General features: G+C 38.6%; 2 protein-coding genes across 2 annotated transcripts in view; both read left to right on the top strand.

Moving 5' to 3' along the window:
* Nucleotides 1–13,222, top strand: part of LOC307141261 (immunoglobulin-like and fibronectin type III domain-containing protein 1) — a gene marked incomplete at both ends in the record, with an annotated part of 63,066 nt that extends 49,844 nt beyond the window's left edge. The window contains 13 exon segments of the mRNA XM_079841317.1: nt 889–1,593; nt 1,689–1,813; nt 2,424–2,565; nt 2,920–3,213; nt 3,458–3,754; nt 3,866–4,045; nt 4,918–5,046; nt 5,165–5,473; nt 5,560–5,645; nt 7,524–7,716; nt 7,982–8,278; nt 12,747–13,073; nt 13,218–13,222. Coding sequence (XP_079697443.1) covers nt 889–1,593; nt 1,689–1,813; nt 2,424–2,565; nt 2,920–3,213; nt 3,458–3,754; nt 3,866–4,045; nt 4,918–5,046; nt 5,165–5,473; nt 5,560–5,645; nt 7,524–7,716; nt 7,982–8,278; nt 12,747–13,073; nt 13,218–13,222 — 3,089 coding nt within the window.
* Nucleotides 13,223–15,700: 2,478 nt separating this feature from the next.
* LOC307140570 (uncharacterized protein) lies at nt 15,701–19,648 on the top strand. The gene is made up of 4 exons (XM_079840175.1): nt 15,701–16,118; nt 17,513–17,991; nt 18,085–18,232; nt 18,314–19,648. The coding sequence occupies exons 1-4, from the start codon at nt 15,852–15,854 to the stop codon at nt 19,286–19,288; spliced, it is 1,869 nt and encodes a 622-aa protein (XP_079696301.1). The 5' UTR covers nt 15,701–15,851; the 3' UTR covers nt 19,289–19,648.
* The last annotated feature ends 1,412 nt before the right edge of the window (nt 19,649–21,060 follow it).

Below are 21,060 nucleotides of genomic sequence, written 5' to 3' on the forward strand. Positions count from 1 at the left end.
TTCTACTGCTTCTGTTACACTTTTGCGGTAACCAATCACAGACTGGCTTATCCACCTGGCACGCTATTGGTGGGTTTAACACGATGACGGATAGAGATGGATCGATGCTCGTTTATCACGCCTCTTGTGGTCTGATTGGTTGAAGGACAATCATATTGCGACAGAGTCATTTAATGTATTCTCGTTTTTATCACGCCTCTTGTGCAGTAGAAAATACACAGCAGACTCCCCGGACCAATGTTCAATCTTAAATTGAGCTTGGTCTGGTGATAGCCAGACAACAAAGCTGCATTTATTTGATCAAAAACACTGTAAAAACAGCAATATTTTGAAATATTATTACAATTTAAAAGAATTGTTTTCTATTTTGATATATTTTTAAAGCTGCAGTCCGTAAGTTTTTGCACTCTAGCGGTTAATAAACAGAACTGCATGCGTCTTGCGGAAGAACATTGCAGTCGGAGGAGCTACTTCTCTCTGTTTATGTTAATTTATCACGCAGGGACTGTGCTACTCCGCCGCGGTTCCGGTCTGAAATAGTCCCAATATAAACACTTATTGTACCATAATGATTCAGGGTAAGACAAAACACGGTTTGGAAAATGGATTCATGTTGTTTATTCTCATTATATATTTTTTTTAAATCTTGAACACAAAAAAGTTACGGACAGCAGCTTTAAAATGTCATTTATTCCTGTGATGACAAACCTGAATTTTCAGCATCAGTACTCCAGTCTTCAGTGTCACATGATCCTTCAGAAAGCATTCTAATATGCTGTATTCCAATCTTTTGACCGTTAGTGTATATTTTTGCCTGATCAATGTATTTCAGTGACAATGTATTGCATAGTATAGTGTGTTGTATATTGTAACTGATACTGTTTTCAGATGATCCCAATGCCCGTGGGGAAAGTGCAGATAAACTAGCCAGACGTTTAGCTGAGGAGAAGGACAGACTGCAAAGGGAAAATGATGAGGCGGCCAGGAGGGCAAAGGCTGAAAAAGATGAAGCAGCCAGGAAGGCCCAGACTGAAAGAGCTGAGGCGGACAGAAGGGCTCAAGCCGAGCAAGCCAGGAGGGCACAGGCTGAGCAAGACGAGGCAACCAGAAAGGCTCAGGAAGAGCAAGATGAAGCAGCCAGAAAGGCTCAGGCCGAGCTAGATGAAGCGGCCAGAAAGGCTCAGGCCGAGCTAGATGAAGCGGCCAGAAAGGCTCAGGCCGAGCTAGATGAAGCATCCAGAAAGGCTCAGGCCGAGCTAGATGAGGCCGCCAGAAAGGCTCAGGCAGAGCAAGACGAGGCAGCCAGGAGGGCCCAAGTTGAAAGAGATGAGGCAGCCAGAAGGGCCAAAGCAGAGCAAGAAGCTGCTGAAAGGATGGCAGCCATGGCGGCAGGAAAGGGAGGTGGACAAAATGGCAGTGGGGGATCTAGCCTGGGAGATGGGAATGAAGGTGATGGAACAGGGAAGAACAGAAAAGGAGGAGATGGTACCTTGAGGGATGGGTTGGATTTAGATGGATCAGGTGAAGATGGGTCAGGTGATAAGCGCAAGAAGGGTGCAAGAGTCGTTGAACTGGTTCCTAACAGCATAAAAGGTACGTTTTCATGTCTGTAATGCCATATTAGTATAAAGTCAATTGATTCTCAGTGATGATGTAATTTGACATATTTCCTGTGCACTTTTATCCAGACCATGGAGTCCACTTCCTGAACGGGTTGTCGGATACTGCAGCCAACGTTGGAGAATCAGCAGAGTTGTCCTGCAAACTTAGCAGTGAAGATAAAACTGCATTTTGGTACAAAGATGAAAAAAAGGTACACCAATTTATTATATCCTAATTTGTTAAACAAATATTTAATGTCAATTATTGTTGGAGCTTAAGTATCAATAATGTCTCTTATTATATGTTTTCCTGCTTAATATTTTTGTGGAAACTGTGATACATTTTGTTAAGGATTCTTTCAAAGGAACGGAATTTATTTGAAATACAAATCTTTTGTAACATTATAAATGTCTTTACTGTCACTTTTGATCAATTTAATGCATCCTTGCTGAATAAAAGTTTTTTTTTTACTTACCCCAAACTTTTGAATGTTAGTGTATCACGGATTCCACAAAAATATTAAGCAACACAACTTTTTTCAACATTGATAATAACAAGAAATGTTTCTTTAGCATCAAATCAGCATATTATAATGATCATGTGACACTGAAGACTGGAGTAATGATGCTGAAAATTCAGTTTTGCCATCACAGGAATAAATAACATTTTAAAATATATTCAAATAGAAAACAGTTCTTTTAAATTGTAATAATATTTCACACTATAACTGTTTTTACTGTATTTTTAATCAAATAAATGCTGCCTTGGTGAGCAAACGTTTGACTTTTTATTATAATGATTTTGTTTTTCTTATGCATCAGTTAGAGTCCAGGGATGGAATTACAATTGTCAAAGATGGGGCTCACCACAAACTAATCATCCATGACTGCCAAGAAAGAGATGCTGGGAAATATAAGTTTGAGGTAGAAGGACGTAAATCAGAGGCTACACTAATTGTTGAAAGTAAGTGTGTTTTCTTCTTTGCTAAACATAAAACTGGCACTAAAATGGCAGTTATTTGCCTTAGCCACTAGAGGGCAGTGAGCAATGTGTGTGTTGGGTGCAGGTGGTTAGAAAAAGGTGTCAGCTGAGAATAACCTCACACATGTAGAATTAGACAGATATTCCTTAGATGATATTCTTTTTTGATGTAGTGCTTTGAATAAAATGTAATGCCTTCATTAAATGAGAATCCAAACTCATAAAAGAGACATTGCTGTGTAGACATTTATTTTTGTCTTCGAATAAACAACATCTCTACCACCATGCCCTGGTTTATAGCAAAGCAATTACAAATTCTCCTTTCTCTCTCTTCAGATCCACCCAAAATTGATCCAGATACCTTGAGTAAATTCTCAGAGCCTGTTATTGTGAAAGTGGGAGAAAATGCTTCCTTCAAGCTGCCATTTTCAGGAAAAGAACCAATTAAGATTCAGTGGTTTAAAGAGGATGAAGAGTTGCTTCAGGGTCACGGTGTCAAGATCGAAAAGTCTTCAGCTCTTACCCGTCTACTTCTTACTAAGTGTCAGCGCAAAGACTCTGGAGAGATCAAAATCAAAATCAAGAATGAATTTGCCACTGTAGAGGCAACATCAAGTCTTATTGTACTTGGTATGTACTGCAAAGCTTAAGAAAAGTGTATGAAAGGATATTTTGGAAGAATATTAAATGTGCATACATCATGCACAATCCAAAACATAATTTGTACGCTTACAATGCTTTAGCTGTGTGCATGCTAATTGAAGAACCACCACTAAAAGTATAAAATCTGAGACTGATGGACCTCAGCTATTTTGGTTGTTATCATTTGTGACCCATCACTACTCCTATATATATTTTTGTTTTGTTTTTCCAGACAGGCCAACTCCACCACAAGGACCTGTAGAAATTGTAGAAAGTTCCTTGTCTGCCATTGAGTTCAAATGGAAGCCCCCAAAGGATGATGGTGGTTGTCCACTGACTAATTACAACCTGGAGCGGCAGCAGCTGGGACGAAACATCTGGACTAAAATTGGAGACATTTCTGGACAGCCTACCTACAGAGACACAAACATAGATTGTGGCCGAAAGTACTGCTACAGGATCCGGGCAAAAAACTCGGAGGGCTTCAGTGACATTATGACAACTAATGATATTGCTGCTGGCATTTTGGGTGAAATTCTTATCTCTGTCCATATTTTGATACAGTAAATTATCAGTTGTTTGCCTTTAGAAAAAGGAAATGCATTTTAAACATAATAAAATGTGTTCTTTCTGTCCCCAGCATTCCCTGGTTCTCCTGCTCCTCCTAAAATAGTCAGCGCCTTTAAAGACTGCATTAACTTGGCCTGGCTTCCTCCCTCCAGCACTAGAGGGGGCAGTATCATTGGCTACAATTTGGAAAAGCGCAAAAAAGGCAGCAATTTTTGGAGTCAAGCAAACCCAAAAGATGAGCCAATCAGAGGTCTTAAAAATTAATTTAATTTTAATTAAAGCAACCTGGTCTCCTCTCATTTTAAATACAGTGCAATGTTAAAGGGTTAGTTCACCCAAAAATGAAAATTCTTTCATTAATTACTTACCCTCATGTCGTTCGATACCCGTCAGACCTCCGTTCATCTTCGGAACAGAAATGAAGATATTTTAGTTGAAATCTGATGGCTCTGAAAGGCATCCATTGACACAATGGCACGGTTCACTCTCAAGACCCTTAAAAGGTGCTAAAGACGTCGTTACAAAGTCCATCTCACTACAGTGGTTCTAAAATAACTTTATGAATCGGCAAGGATAGTTTTTGTGCGCAAAAAAACCCTAAATAACGACTTACATAGTGATGACGATTTCAAAACAAGGCATCATGAAGCTTCGAAGCGTTATGAATCAGTGAGCCGAATGATGATTCGGATCGCGTGTCAAACCGCCAAACTGCTGAAATTTGGCGATTCAAAACGCTGAATCGACTCGCTGATTCATACCGCTTCGAAGCTTCATGATGCCTTGTTTTGAAATCGTCATCACTATGTAAGTCGTTATTTAGGGTTTTTTTGCGCACAAAAACTATTGTCGCCGATTCATAAAGTTATTTTAGAACCACTGTAGTGAGATGGACTTTGTAACGACGTCTTTAGTACCTTTTAAGGGTCTTGAGAGTGAACCGTGCCATTGTGTCAATGGATGCCTTTCAGAGCCATCAGATTTCAACTAAAATACCTTCATTTCTGTTCCGAAGATGAACGGAGGTCTGACGGGTGTCGAACGACATGAGGGTAAGTAATTAATGACAGAATTTTCATTTTTGGGTGAACTAACCCTTTAATTTTTTCATTTAATATCTAGACAAAAAATATGCAGTAAAAGATGTCATCGAAGGTGCGGAGTATGAGTTCAGAGTGTGTGCTATTAACACATGTGGCCCTGGAGAACCAAGTGGGCCCTCTGAATGTGCAATTGCAAGGGACCCCAAAAGTAAGACACAAATTCATACTCAATGCCACCATACCTACAGAAATGATGACTTGTCAGATAAAGTACAATAAACATTTCTTCATTTGTAAGTAAATATTTGTGGTGTTATTGCCCCCAGAGCCTCCTGCTAAGGTCAAAGACCTCAAGATAACTGGATCGAGCTACACCAGTCTGTCTCTTTCCTGGACTAAACCTACAGAAGTCAAAGGTGAGGAAGATGAAGCAAAAGGCTATTATGTGGAAATCCGGCACGCAGACCAACTGGAGTGGAGCCGTTACAATTCAAGCGCAGTGATTCAGACTTCCTTCACTGTTTTGGGATTGAAATCAATGGCCATGTATTGGGTTAGAGTGATCGCCACCAATGAAGGAGGAGAGGGGCTTCCACAGAGCTTTGACAATTACATCATCGCCATGCCTCCTCCTGGTAAAGATTCATAGTTTTATATCTCTTTGACTTTTAGCTTTTAGTTTCACATAAAATAAGTTAATTGGAAACTTTGTTTTTTTCAGTAAAGCCAAAGTTCACTGACAAAAAAATGAAAAGCTTTATGGTTGTTAAAGCTGGAAACACAGTTCGTGCCAGCGTCAGTTTTGAGGTAGAGTATCAAATCATTATGACAAAGCCAAAATATTTAAAGAGGACCTATTATGCCATTTTACAAAGTCTTGATTTTATTTATTCTATTTTTCTCATATTTTGCATTGTTGCAGCACCTCTCTTCCCAGTCTGTCAGTAACGTCTCAGTTACGTATGTAACCCTCGTTCCCTGAGGAGGGAACGGAGACGTACGTCAGTGACTGACGAATGGGGGTTTCGCTTAGAAGCCAATCATCTTCGAGAATTTAACAGCGCCCAATGGTGTGCCAATGCCATGGGCATGCGGAATTTGCATGCGTAACTCCGCCCCACCGTGTGGGTATATAAGGAAGTACGCTGGCAACATCGCATTATGTATCTGCTGCGGAGCCAAGACCTGAACTCCGTGTTCCAGCAGCACAGCTGATGTGGCTAAGGAACGTACGTCTCCGTTCCCTCCTCAGGGAACGAGGGTTACATACGTAACCGAGACGTTCCCTTTCGTTCAGTCACTCCGACGTACGTCAGTGACTGACGAATGGGGGTTCCAATATAACCGCGCCACTCAGCTGTCGTCCAGTGCCCTGCATAAGTGTGAGATCCCGCCACTTAAGGCCGTAGGACTCCCACTTATCACAGGATTACCAAGGTACACTGGGAAGCATATCCCAGTGAGGGAATGCCAAAGATGCCTACCCGTGGGGAGGACTTAGAGAGTACACATATGACCCGCTGTGGGCTGCATATGGGAAACTCTAGGGTACCAGCCGAAGGTGGATTTTTAACCCTAGGGGTGGCAGGGGCTTGCCAAGGGAAAGACACCTGCTCACTGAGGAGGCTTACGGTGGAAATACTTGTGTGGGGGTCGCCGGAGGGAACCATGCACACGGGGCACCTGGCCGGACATGAGGGTCTGGGCTCGAAAGGGCAGACTGAACTGATGTCGACGTCGACAGTGCTGGAGGAGCTCAGGGCTCTCGGGGAGCTCACCTGAGGAGAATATCGCACGTATCCAGTCCGTGGAGTGGAGTGGCGAGCAAGCGAAGACACCTGAGCCTGGTCCATTACCGGCCCCTCGGGGGGGCGAGTACATAGTTGGACACTGGCTCCACTCGGAGATTGTAGAATCTGGCGAATGTGTTGGGTGTCGCCCAGCCTGCAGCTCTGCAGATGTCTGTTAGCGAGGCGCCATGCGCTAGAGCCCAAGAGGAGGCCACACTCCGGGTGGAGTGTGCCCTCACACCAAGGGACATGGTCGACCTTGCTGCTGGTAAGCCAAAACAATGGTGTCCACTATCCAGTGAGACAACCTCTGCTTTGAGAGAGCACTTCCCTTCCGCTCTCCACCATAACAGACAAAGAGCTGGTCTGAGGTCCTGAAACACTGCGTCATGTCTACGTAAGCACGGAGAGCGCGTACTGGACAGAGCAATGCCATGGCTGGGTCTGCCTCCTCCAAAGGCAGCGCTTGCAGGTTCACAGTTACGCATGCAAATTCCGCATGCCCATGGCATTGGCACGCCATTGGGTGCTGTTAAATTCTCGAAGATGATTGGCTTCTAAGCGAAACCCCCATTCGTCAGTCACTGACGTACGTCGGAGTGACTGAACGAAAGGGAACAGTCTTTTTAGTTCCGTTCTCTATGAAGCCCCTCCTTCCGAAAAGTGCATTGGGCTCTGATTGGTCAGTCAGCGCTTACTGATATAGAGAATATCCCTTTGGAGTGACTTTGTGCTTTGCAGACCTTTTTCATGCTCAAACAGCAACATACACAACTACTGTAAAGAAAGTTAAAAATATAAAAAATCATAATATGCCCTCTTTAAATGGTTTTCTATAACCTGTATAGGAATATTTTATCTTATTTTACCAAAAGCATATTCATTTTATCCACAGGCCTCTCCTTTACCAGACATCACTTGGCTAAAGGATGGTGTTCCTGTAGCCAAACATGCGACGATTACTAATTTTGATAAAGGTTCTCATCTATTTATTTACACATCAGAGCTGTCTGACACTGGCATCTATACTGTCAATGTGAAGAATATGGTGGGCCAGGACACCTTCACTATTGAAATAAGAGTCACTGGTAATGAATTCATTCTATCTATCTATCTATCTATCTATCTATCTATCTATCTATCTATCTATCTATCTATCTATCTATCTATCTATCTATCTATCTATCTATCTATCTATCTATCTATCTATCTATCTATCTATCTATCTATCTATCTAATCTATCTTTCATTTTTATATAAATGTATTTAACACCATGGTACGGTTCTAACTGTTTGAATGACTAGTTAATATACTGGTAACTATATGGGTACCTGTTTATTTTTCATCTTCAGATGACCCCAAACCTCCAGGTCCAGTAGAACTGGAGCAGAATGTCCATGGCACCGTGACTCTGTCATGGACTCCTTCTCCCGATGAGAAAAGAGATAACCATCTGCATTACATGGTGATGAAGCGGGACTCTGTCAAGCAAACATGGCGCACATTGGTTGACCGCTTGTTCAACAACCAATTCACAGTCATTAACATCTTGCCTGGAAGAGAGTACACTTTCAGAGTGTTTGCCAAGAATGATATAGGTCTCTCAGAGCCATCAGTGTCTCCAGTTTGGGGAACCACCAAACAAAGAGGTTTGTGGATGACGTTTAGATTTTTAGAAATGTATTGAATATATATATATATATATATATATATATATATATATATATATATATATATATATATATATATATATATATATATATATATATATATATATATATATATATATATATATATATATATATCTCTATCTATCTATCTATCTATCTATCTATCTATCTATCTATCTATATATATATATATATATATATATATATAGATAGATAGATAGATAGATAGATAGAGAGATATATATATATATATATATATATATATATATATATATCTCTATCTATCTATCTATCTATCTATCTATATATATATATATATATATATATATATATATATATATATATATATATATTAGGGGTGTAACGGTACACAAAACTGACGGTTTGGTACGTACCTCGGTTTTGAAGTCACGGTTCGGTACGGATTCGGTACAGCAGTTTTACAAAATTGCTTTTTATACATTTTTATTCAACAGTGGTTTAATGAAAAAAAATTGTGTCTGTCCTTAAATGAATTCAGTTATAACTAAAAGTTTATTAAAGATAATGCTGTAAACTATATAGGGAGCCCTTACATATTGCTATTAAAGATTAACAACAGAGCCCAAACTATTAGCCTAAATTCATTTGCTATTTATTTTTAGAAATAATAATCAACACTCATAAGCTTCACATAAGGCAGTTTTTGCATTAACATCTAAATCTAATTATTATTATTTTTTCTCCAATTCGTTGTTGAAATATAATCATTTAGTGGCTGTAATTTTCATGACAGGTTTATTTAAACATACATTAAATAAACAAGACATCACTAACAGGCTAAGTAGAATATAAGGAAGATATAAGCTAATATAATTAATATATAGGCTATTATAATGAATATATAGGCTAATATAATGAATATATAGGCTAATATAGTGCATGTTTTCAGTGAAAGAGTTAATCTCTCTAGTGAACTCACAGCTGTGGACACTGAATGATTTCTGAGGTAAACGTGATTCTACATGACATTGTTTACAAGATGTTTTATTGTCTTTCCGCGGTTGAAACACCGATCCACAACATATGATAAGTTTGCAGTAAGTTGCAATGTATCCTCAACATACCTTCAGATATTCATTTCTTTAGGAAGAGATGCTCGCGTTCACTCGCGCGCCGCGCGCACCTGCTTGAAGTTGAACTGATACGCGTCTATCTGTCACGTCACATTATCGAGCGTTAAAACGGCATTATATATATATATATATATATATATATATATATATATATATATATATATATATATATATATATATATATATATATATATATATATATATATATATATATATATATATATATATATATATATATATATAATATGCAGCCAAAACAGCCCTGACCTGTCGAGGAATCAGGGAATACCGTTTCCATGAAAGGGTGTACATGGTCTGCAACAATGCTTAGCTAGGTGGTACGTGTCAAAGTAACATCCACATGGATGGCAGGACCCAAGGTTTCCCAGCAGAACACAGATCACACTGCCTCCACCGGGCTTGCCCATAGTGCATCCTGGTGCCATGTGTTCCCCATGTAAGCAATGCACACACACCCGGCCATCCACGTGATGTAAAAGAAAACGTGATTCATCAGACCAGGCCACCTTCTTCCATTACTCCATGGTCCAGTTCTGATGCTCACATGCCCAATGATGGCACTTTCGGTGGTGGACAGGGGTCAGCATGGGCACCCTGACTGGTCTGTGGCTATGCAGCCCCATACTCAACAAACTGCGATGCACTGTGCATTCTGACACCTTTCTATCAGAACCAGCATTAACTTCTTGAGCAATTTGAGCTACAGTAGCTTGTCTGTTTGATCGGACGACACGGCAAGCCTTCATCAATGTGCCTTGGCTGCCCATGACCCTGTCGCCGGTTCACCACTGTTCCTTCCTTGGACCACTTTTGATAGATACTGACCACTGCAGACCGGGAACACCCCACAAGAGCTGCAGTTTTGGAGATGCTCTGACCCAGTCCTCTAGCCATCAAAATTTGGCACTCATCAAACTCGCTCAAATCTTTATGCTTGCCCATTTTTCCTGCTTCTAACACATCAACTTTGAGGACAAAATGTTCACTTGCTGCCTAATATATTCCACCCACTTCATAGGTCATAATGTTATGCCTGATCAGTATATATATATATATATATATATATATATATATATATATATATGGATATATATATATGGATATGGATATATATATATATATATATATATATATATATATATATATATATATATATATATATATATATATATATATATATATATATATATATATATATATATATATATATATAGCATTTCACATCAACTGCTCTTTTTAGTTTTTTATATATAAGAATATATATATATATATATATATATATATATATATATATATATATATATATATATATATATATATATATATATATATATATATATATATATATATATATATCCATATCCATATATATATATCCATATATATATATATATATCCATCCATCCATCCATCCATCTTCTTCCGCTTTATCCGGGGCCGGGTCGCGGGGGCAGCAGTCTAAGCAGAGATGCCCAGACTTCCCTCTCCCTAGACACTTCCTCTAGCTCTTCCGGGGGGACACCGAGGCGTTCCCAGGCCAGCCGGAAGACATAGTCCCTCCAGCGTGTCCTTGGTCTTCCCCGGGGCCTCGTCCCGGTTGGACATGCCCGAAACACCTTCCCGGGAAGGCGTTCAGGAGGCATCCGGAACAGATGCCCGAGCCACCTCAGCTGACCCCTCTCGATGTGGAGGAGCAGCGGCTCTACTCCGAGTTCCTCCCGAGTGACTGAGCTTCTCACCCTATCCCTAAGGGAGCGCCCAGCCACCCTGCGGAGAAAGCTCATTTCGGCCGCCTGTATCCGGGATCTTGTCCTTTCGGTCATGACCTAAAGCTCATGACCATGGGTGAGAGTAGGAACGTAGATTGACTGGTAAATCGAGAGCTTCGCCTTACGGCTTAGCTCTTTCTTCACCACGACAGACCGGTACATCGACCGCATTACTGCAGAAGCTGCACCGATCCGTCTGTCAATCTCCCGTTCCATCCTCCCCTCACTCGTGAACAAGACCCCTAGATACTTGAACTCCTCCACTTGAGGCAGGAACTCTCCACCAACCTGAAGTGGGCAAACCACCCTTTTCCGACTGAGGACCATGGCCTCGGATTTGGAGGTGCTGATCCTCATCCCAGCCGCTTCACACTCGGCTGCAAACCGTCCCAGTGCATGCTGAAGGTCCTGGTTAGAAGGGGCCAACACGACAACGTCATCCGCAAAGAGCAGAGACGAAACCGCGTGGTCCCCAAACCTGACACCCTCCGGCCCCTGGCTGCGCCTAGAAATTCTGTCCATAAAAATTATGAACAGAACCGGCGACAAAGGGCAGCCCTGCCGGAGTCCAACATGCACCGGGAACAAGTCTGACTTACTGCCGGCAATGCGGACCAAACTCCTGCTTTGGTCGTACAGGGACCGGACAGCCCTTAGCAAAGGACCCCGGACCCCATACTCCCCGAGCACGTGATATATATATATATATATATATATATATATATATATATATATATATATATATATATATATATATATGTAAATAAAACTAAAAAGAGCATGAGAAATGCTTTTAAAATCTATTTCAAACATCATTTTACTAATAATTTTATGCTTACTATGCATGAAGATTTTAGGACTTCATTACAACAGGGACATTTAAAATGCATAAGCATTAAGCAATAATATACATTTTAATCTAAAATCTTGAAGGTGATACAAAAAATCCATAGTCGCATTATGCGTCAACTACCCAAATAAATAATTCTGAAAACAAATGGTGTTTGGGCAATCTGTGGTCTAAGCTGCAAAACCAACGGTGCAGTAGGCTAGGCTACTTTCCATTTAACAGGCACCTTTTCCCAAAGCAATTTACAGAACACTAATTGCAGTGAGTCCCTTGGAGAAGCCAGAGATGAGTGTCTTGCTCAAGGGCAGTGATGATAGAAGATCTATGAAACTCTCTTTATGGGTCACCCTTATCCAGGTTCACACCTCTGGGATTTGTGCTGCTGTCTCTGACACATAGCCACTAAACTATCTCCGCCTTGTCTTGCTCTGAAAATTGTTGTACCAAGGATGACAGCTGCAGTGTAAGGCTGTCTATTACACTATTGCTCTGGATAATTCTTTTGCCAGTGATGGTCTGCACTTCTTGTGCTTCATTTGCTCGCATCCCTCCAGCTTTCATTGTATCTTCAATTGGACAGTATTACCCAGAAGCTCAAAACAGATAATGCAGTGATGTAACTTTTCTTGTGAGGTGACTAAAATGCACATTATTAAACTGAATTCAATAGAATTACTCTCTTTCGTTTTCAGACAAATTCACATATAACATGCCTGTTTTAAGGACGCTTGACTTCCAGGCAGCCCCCAAATTTATTGTCTCGTTGAAGCTTCACTCTGCTCCACCGGGTTATGAGTGCTACATGAGCTGTGCTGCGACGGGTAACCCAACCCCACATATTACCTGGTACCATAACAATGTCAGCCTCAACACAAACCCCAACTACTACATAACAAACGTGTGCGGTGTTTGTTCTCTGCTCATCCTGAGGGTTGGACCCAAAGACACGGGAGAGTACAAAGTTATAGCCGATAGCCCTTTTGGTCATGATGAGTGCTCCACCAAACTTATAGTCAAAGGTATGCCTTCTATTTGAATAATAATTCTGCTATTTATAATTATTAGAATTTTATATTTTTGGAATGAGGTTTGTCCTTAAAATGACTTAAATGTTGAACTTTTAGGCATCTAACTACAGCTTTTTTTGCTCTCTTGTCTTACAGAGTAAAGAAAGGATGACTTCAAAGAACAGTTTATGTGATTGTATTTCTTGTGAAATAAATGTAATAATTGGAGTCTTAATAAATAAATAAAAAGATATCTCATAACATGTATGTATTCAACACCTATCTATCTATCTATCTATCTATCTATCTATCTATCTATCTATCTATCTATCTATCTATCTATCTATCTATCTATCTATCTATCTATCTATCTATCTATCTATCTATCTATCTATCTATCTTTGTGTGTATTACTATTCAGCATTGATATAGGCTAATATATATATATATATATATATATATATATATATATATATATATATATATATATATATATATATATATATATATATATATGTATATATATATATATATATATACACACCCACACGTTTTGTGTTGGCTTGGCACGTATGTTTTATGGGGACTTTCCATAGACAAAATTATTTTTATACTGTACAAACTGTATATTCTATCCCCAACTAGACATGTGCCGGTATACCGTAATACGATATACCGCAATAATGAACATGCACAATATTGTTATCGTGGGCACTTCAAAATACCGTGAATAATTATTTCTTACGAATTATACAGATTTTTGGAATGAATTTTAAGAATACTTTACCCATCAACCGTTTAAAATGAACAATATGTCAAAGAGGAACGCGCACTGATGTTAGGACTAAATTACATGCCCTAGATATTGTTTGAATATGTTCTGATTGTTATTCAATCACACACTTTACAATAAGGCTCTATTATTTAACATTAGTTCATTCATTAACAAACTGACAATGAAAAATACTTTGAACGCATGTATTAATCTTAGTTAAATGTACATTTCAGCATTTAATAACACATTATTAAAATCAAAAGTTGTAACTGTATTATTTAATGGAACTGAGCTAACACTAACAGTTGCTTTTTTAACTAACATTATCAAAGAATAATAGGCTAACTATAAAAATGTAGCTATTCGCTCTTTGTTAAGTTAATGCATTAACTAGTGAGACCTTATTGTAAAATGTTACCTATTGTTCTTTATAATTCTTTAGCACTTTAATCTGTTTTAAATATTTAGTTTACTTTATACATTTGTGTGTATTGCTTTATTGTATTTAAATGTTTTGTTCTTTTTGTTATAAGAAAGTTATTAAACCTGTTATAGTATGACACCACTTTTTTTGCAACAAATTTCAATATCGTGATAAAACCGTATACCGTGATAAAAGCTTCAGCAATTAATCGCAACACGGAAATTTGATATCGGCAAATGCCTATCCCCAACCCATATTTACAGAATTTAGGACCTCATTACCACAGGGATATTTAAAGTGCATAAATAATAAATAAATAAGCACTAATATAAATTTACATTATATATAAATTATGTGTCAACTACCCAAATAAATAATTCTGAAAACAAATTATGTTTGGGCAATCTGTGGTCTAACCTGCAAAACCAATGTTGCCGTAGCATCAGGTTACCTCTCAAAGACTAAAGGCCATGACAAATTCACATGAAAGGTCACCGGACTTATCTATCAGTACATCAAGTCACAGCAGCCTACAAAGACAATCCAGCCATTAGCTAATTTCATTTACATCCAATGAAACTGTAATGGTACCAAGATGTAAAGATCCATAGCATCAGTGTTTATCATCAACCAGTCTGAAAGCTTTAGAGAGTCTGCAAAATAGGAAAAGAGAAACAAAATTAAATTAAATGAACAAAAAAATATATATATAAATTACCAACATGACACAAAGTTCTTAATATTAATATTTCAGCAAATTATTTTACTGACTAGATCCTTGGATCAGTATCTATAAAGATGGATGGATGGATGGATGGATGGATGGATGGATGGATGGATGGATGGATGGATGGATGGATGGATGGATGGATGGATGGATGGATGGATGGATGGATGGATGGATGGATGGATGGATGGATGGATAGATAGATAGATAGATAGATAGATAGATAGATAGATAGATAGATAGATAGATAGATAGATAGATAGATAGATAGATAGATAGATAGATAGATAGATAGATAGATAGATAGATAGATAGATAGATATTAACTATGACTATTATTAGTATAACTATTAGTAGTTCAATTAGGATTTTGCACAATGTAATACATATACTAAAAAACAAGAAAATGCAATATGCAGTGCAAGAATAGGCAGAAAACCAGAAAACCCATAGGCCTAAATTCTTATCTGAAGCCTACACTTAAAAATGATTTTGTGTTATGGTAAAATTATTTTTAAAATAAGTCTATAACATTAAACCAAATTCTTATAACAGATTTTTTTCTTAGTTGAAACGATGCAATATTCAAAATAAGTGAAACTTTTTATGACATTTTCTGTAAAAACATAAGATAAAAACATGGGTACCTAAGTATTAGTACGTGCTGCACAGCTCCGTGAAACTGACGCCGCCTCCAGTGCGCAACGCCCCCTACTCACGGTCCTCGTGCTTGAAAGTTCACTTTTGATTGTTCCCCGTAGTAGTCGGCCAATACAGCGTTAAGGTAGAGCGTTGACCAAATCACTGAATACATAGTAAGTGGGAGTGTTACAGTCTGCAGTGCAGATCCTCCGCGAAAACAAGATGACCAAGCGCAAGGGGAAAAGTAGCAATAAACAGGACGACAGTTTGCTGCTCTTGGAGACGCCAACTGTAACAACACCACAGAGGGGATTTAAAGAATATGCGGTCCCTGCCATTGTTATCTTTATTTTCGCTGTCGGCGGATCAACGGCACTCTGGTTCACCATCCAGCAACAGCAAACCATCGACAGTCTAACAGAGACAGTCAATGCAATGCAACTGAGGATAACCAAGTTCCAACAGCAGTTGGGGATGGGTAATGCACAGGTATTTGATTTTGAGATACTCTTGAGTTACTTAACACGTGATATATAGGAAATTCATTTTTATTTTCTATAAATTAACTTTGAAATAAAATAATTAAGTTTCCTTATACTTTTACGCACAGGAAAACAATTTGTGCCCATTGGAACATTTTGTACTAAGCGCATAGTACTTGCTCAAGTTTATATATCAAGGTGTTCATATTATTATAATAATATTATTTGTAATTTGACTGTAAAAATACTTAATACTGACAGGTCTCAATGCATGCCACATGTGCCCTTTGAATATTCCATTTGCTGAATTGTGTCATGTGACTCCCAGGCCATTAATAGTCTGTTCTGAGCAGGATCATGTTTCCTTTTGCCAGGCTGGCTTGTTTAAAGGACATTATACAAATTGAACTCAAAGCAACAAGTAAAAGTGAAAATATATCAATAAACATGTTAAATCACTCGTCCATCTGAAAGGTGGTCAGCTCTGCTATTAGTGATCAGAAAAGCAATGTATTAAAGAAACACCAATTGTCAAGCATTTTTTCTTTCACTGATGGTCATTGTAGAACTGCAGTACCAAATGATGTCAATCACTTTAATAAAGAAATAAGTCTCGTTAACTCTGCATCCTATAAAAGATGTACAATTTTGGATTAAAGAAACAAAATCTAGCCTAAATAATGTTATTGTTAAATTATGAAGTCTTTAGCATAAATAGCACTTTAAATTCATATAATTTAATTTGAATGAAAGGAAAGTCACTATTTTAAATGTCAGTGGATTTACAGCAACTACACTCAATAGGCCCTTTGTGGAAACACTAGGGAATCTTTCCTGGTCAGCTGGAGGAGTGAGAGGTTAATCATAGCCACATGGCTTTTTTGAGAACACGCGTTTAAATTTCATTTAAAAATGTTGCTTTAAAATGTCAGTGGTGGTGGGCTGTTCAAATGTATAATATTACAATTATAATACAATTAAAATGATGCATTGTAATTACAGAAGTTTTGGTAACTATCTAATAATCTAAAGAGCAACATCAGCATTGTTTTTATAATTCCATCGTCTTGAAAATCAGCTGAATCATAAAATGATTAGTAGTGTAGCTGGCTGGCAATACCACTGACAACAGAGCACTTATAAATTCAACTTATTTTTTATATCCTAAATTATTTACGGTGACCTTGTATGCAATGATAACTGAATTACTATAACACTGTAGATTGAATGTATGATTGATGAATTTTCAGTTGCAAATTGCACCATTGCACAAACTGAACCAATACTAACAGAGGCAGCTAGGTTAGGCTCAAGAAATGGCTAAACTTGGTGAAATGTTGCATATTGATCAGATGAATAATTGAGCTTCACTGCAATTCAAATATTTTGCCTTATATTTAGATCGCCAATGTTGGTGTTTTTGAGGAGCGTCTACAAACGCTGGAAGAGGCCTACACGCAGGCCCAAAAAAAGGCAGACGTCGCACTGGCCACCTCGGAAAAAATCAAATCTACTGATTTTCAAAACCAAGTCTGGTCTCTTCAGTCTGAGATGAATGGCAAACTTTCCGAGCTCCAGCAGGAGTTTGTTTCCACTGCAACATTGAATGCAGTGGTCAAGAATAAAACTGAAGAGATTGAAACTCTGAAGCAGAGGCTTAATTCTATCCTCACTGCTAACTCTGAGGTAGCGGTTACCATTTCTGGGCTCACAGACACGGTTTTGGTCACCAAATCACAGCTCGACGAGCAGATGTCGACTGTACAGGGTCTCACATCTGAGCTGGAGGAACAAAGGATGGAACTTACAAGCCTGAAGGAATATTATGTTAGAAACAAGAAGGCTCTTGAAAGACACAGACAAGAGGTGAAAGATATCCAGTGAGTAGGGGTTTTGTGGGATTCTCTTTAGCATTTTGGGTTACTACTGAGACTTATTATTCCTAATTCATCTTTAATTGGTCTCTCTCCCAGGGATCTGCTGCAGATGGAACAGACGAGAAAATCCCAAGCTCTTGAGGAGCAGCTTGTGGCTGTCCGTAGGAGTCTGGAGGACCATCAGAAGAGTACTCACAGCCTTCACTCTCACCTTGCTTCCCAACTTGAGATCGCCCAGAATCAGGTATAGTACTGACTGTTTCGCATCTTTCCATATGTGATCCTTTTGGCATTTGGCAGAATGTTCTTTCTTTATGTATTTCAGATGGTATCTGAAAGCCAGCAGTCCAGTTCAGAGGAAAATATTCCAGTAGAAAACCAGCAAGTGGAGCAAGCAGCAGCTCAAGAGGAAGTTCCAATCGAGGATCAACAGGATCAAACCCTTCCTGAGGAGGAAACCGTAGCTGAGGAGGTTCATGTTGAAGAAGGGGAGCAAGTAGTACCTGAGGAGGAAGAACCAGCTGAGGAGGTTCATTTTGAAGAAGGGGAGCAAGTAGTACCTGAGGAGGAAGAGCCAGCTGAGGAGGTTCGTGTTGAAGAAGGGGAGCAAGTTGTACCTGAGGAGGAAGAGCCAGCTGAGGAGGTTCAGTTCCATAGAGAAGAACCTGCTGAAGAGCAAGCCGGTGAGAAGGAAATTCCTGAGGAAGCTGAAGTATCTGAGGAGCAAGTAGTAACTGAAGAGGATGAACAAGCTGATGAGGTTCCCTTCCACAAGGAAGGTGTTGAGGAGGAAGCAGTAGCTCAACAGTATGAAATACCTGAGGAGCTGCAGGTATCTGATGAGGAAGAACCAGCTGAGGAGGTTCAAGTCCTGGGGGAAGAAGAGGCTATTGAGAAGCATGTACTAACTGAGGAGAATGTGATACCTGAGGAAGTTCAGGTAAAGGATGGAGATGTTTTTGAGGAGCAAGCAGTAACTGAGGTGGATGAAATAACTGAGGAGATCCCAATCCAAGAAGAAGAAACTGTCATGGAGCAACCAGAAAGCATTCTTCCCGAGGAAGACCCAACTTCCACGGAGGAGACGGAAATTGACGCAAGTGTGGCTGAGGCTGTGGAGAACTTCTCACAAGATCATGCAGTTGAAGAGGAGGAGATGCCGCAGGAGCCACTAGATGAAACTGTGAAGCAGAAAGACTTCGAAGAAGATGTGCCCGAATCTGAGGAGGAAGAAGAACCGGCTGAGAACATTGTGGAAGAACTAGATGAAAAAGACATTTCAGCAAATGAAAGTTACTGAGATAATGATTCAAAATGAAAGACTTTTTCTGAGGACTTGAAAGGATCCCAATTCCCCACTGAATGATCTGAAAATGATTCTTCACATTTGTTGAAATGTTCCTCAGTCTTACTTTGTACTCAAAAGTGAACTTTGAACCTAGCAGCGAGGATTTTTTTTTTAATCCAATGATGAATTTGTTTTTCTAGTAATATCTTAAAATCTTGAATTGCTCCGTTTACACTGAAATGTAGAGAGGGTTGATATTTTACTAGGTTACACATTTAAGGAATTGCAGCGTTTTTTCATACAGTGGTTTGCCAGCTCACTATAACCTCAGGAGTGTCACTTGAATAAAACTGCTTTTTATGTTTTTTACTATTTCCCTTTCCCTGCCTCTCTTCTGGTGTTGAGTTGTCAGTTGAAATGGGACACGTGCTGTGTGTGTGTTTATTTGCAGCTCTTAGGTCAGGGGTTCAGGAATGTGCCGCTGATCCTGGGCACTGGGGACATGTGTGTCCCATTTGTAACTATAGTGCTGATTTAAGCTCATCAAATGCCTGAAAGACGAGATGTGTTGTGCCCTTAAGCAAAGCACAATTCATGTTGAAACTTAGTTATACGTTCTAAGGGAAGAGATGTTGCTAATTTTGATTGTCTACAGTAGAACAGCAATAGAAGTAATAATGAGAATGGACTAAGATTTAAGAATAATGCCAAAAAGGTATGCATATTATGCCTTAATTAGGAGTTGTTTAGCAACAACAGCTGTGACAACATTACAGTGATCTAAACCTCCAAATGATGCATTTTGAATATTGGAATATATTTGGGTCTAAGAAGCAATAGCAATATAACAAGTCTGCCTCTAATATATGCATTCAATACAGCAAATACACTATTTGTTGCAATGCACAAGTATACCTAAAACATTACAGTATTAGGGGAAAGGCAGCATTTGATTGAATTTGAATGTGTTTTATTAAGACAAGTTACAGCCGGTAAATGAAGTAGGCCATATTTTGATTATCTTCAATGATGATTCTCATTACATTAATTTTTAATCATCTTAATGATGCTGAAAATGCTTTATTTTCTTTATCCATGTGAACCCCAAGAATTTTTTGCGTGTGCGTTGAATTGTATTAAATCCAGATCAAAAATCCTAATAATCAAACTAATAATAATTATTATTATTAATGTTAATAATAATATAGGGAGCCCACAACAACATGCAACAACAAAATCATTAAAAAAAATTATTGTCCCTGTTTTTAATGAAAAGATAATAACAAATGAGATTTTAATGAGATTTTGACCACTCAAATAGGAAATGTCCCTGGTTTCCTTATTATAATGGCCATTTATGTCTCTATTATAGCTTATATACTAGCATACGGATAAGCGTTAGGCCTGATAGCTTATTTTATACACACATTTGCACTTATATTCTCAATCATCTTTACTGGAATTAAGTGTTAAATGTCCAAATATTTCAGTTATAAATAAAATAAATTAATGATGTTCAGTTGTTCACCTAATAGGCTATTATTATTTATTAATTAACAGTTAATCAAGTGTAAGAAATTACGTTCAGTTGGTTTTATTATGCACTAATGTGTTTTTGTACGCATTATATGCGTTATATAGTAAGCTATGCGTATTTTAAATTAATACAATTCGTATGGGAAAATCATTAACTGACAGTTTGGGGGGAGACCCGATTTTTCACGACATCGGATCATCGGACATGTTTCAGACGGGCTTCGTGGCATCCGGATGTCGAGACTTTT

Source organism: Gobio gobio (assembly GCF_949357685.1).
Source record: "Gobio gobio genome assembly, chromosome: 17".
Lineage (NCBI taxonomy): Eukaryota > Metazoa > Chordata > Actinopteri > Cypriniformes > Gobionidae > Gobio > Gobio gobio.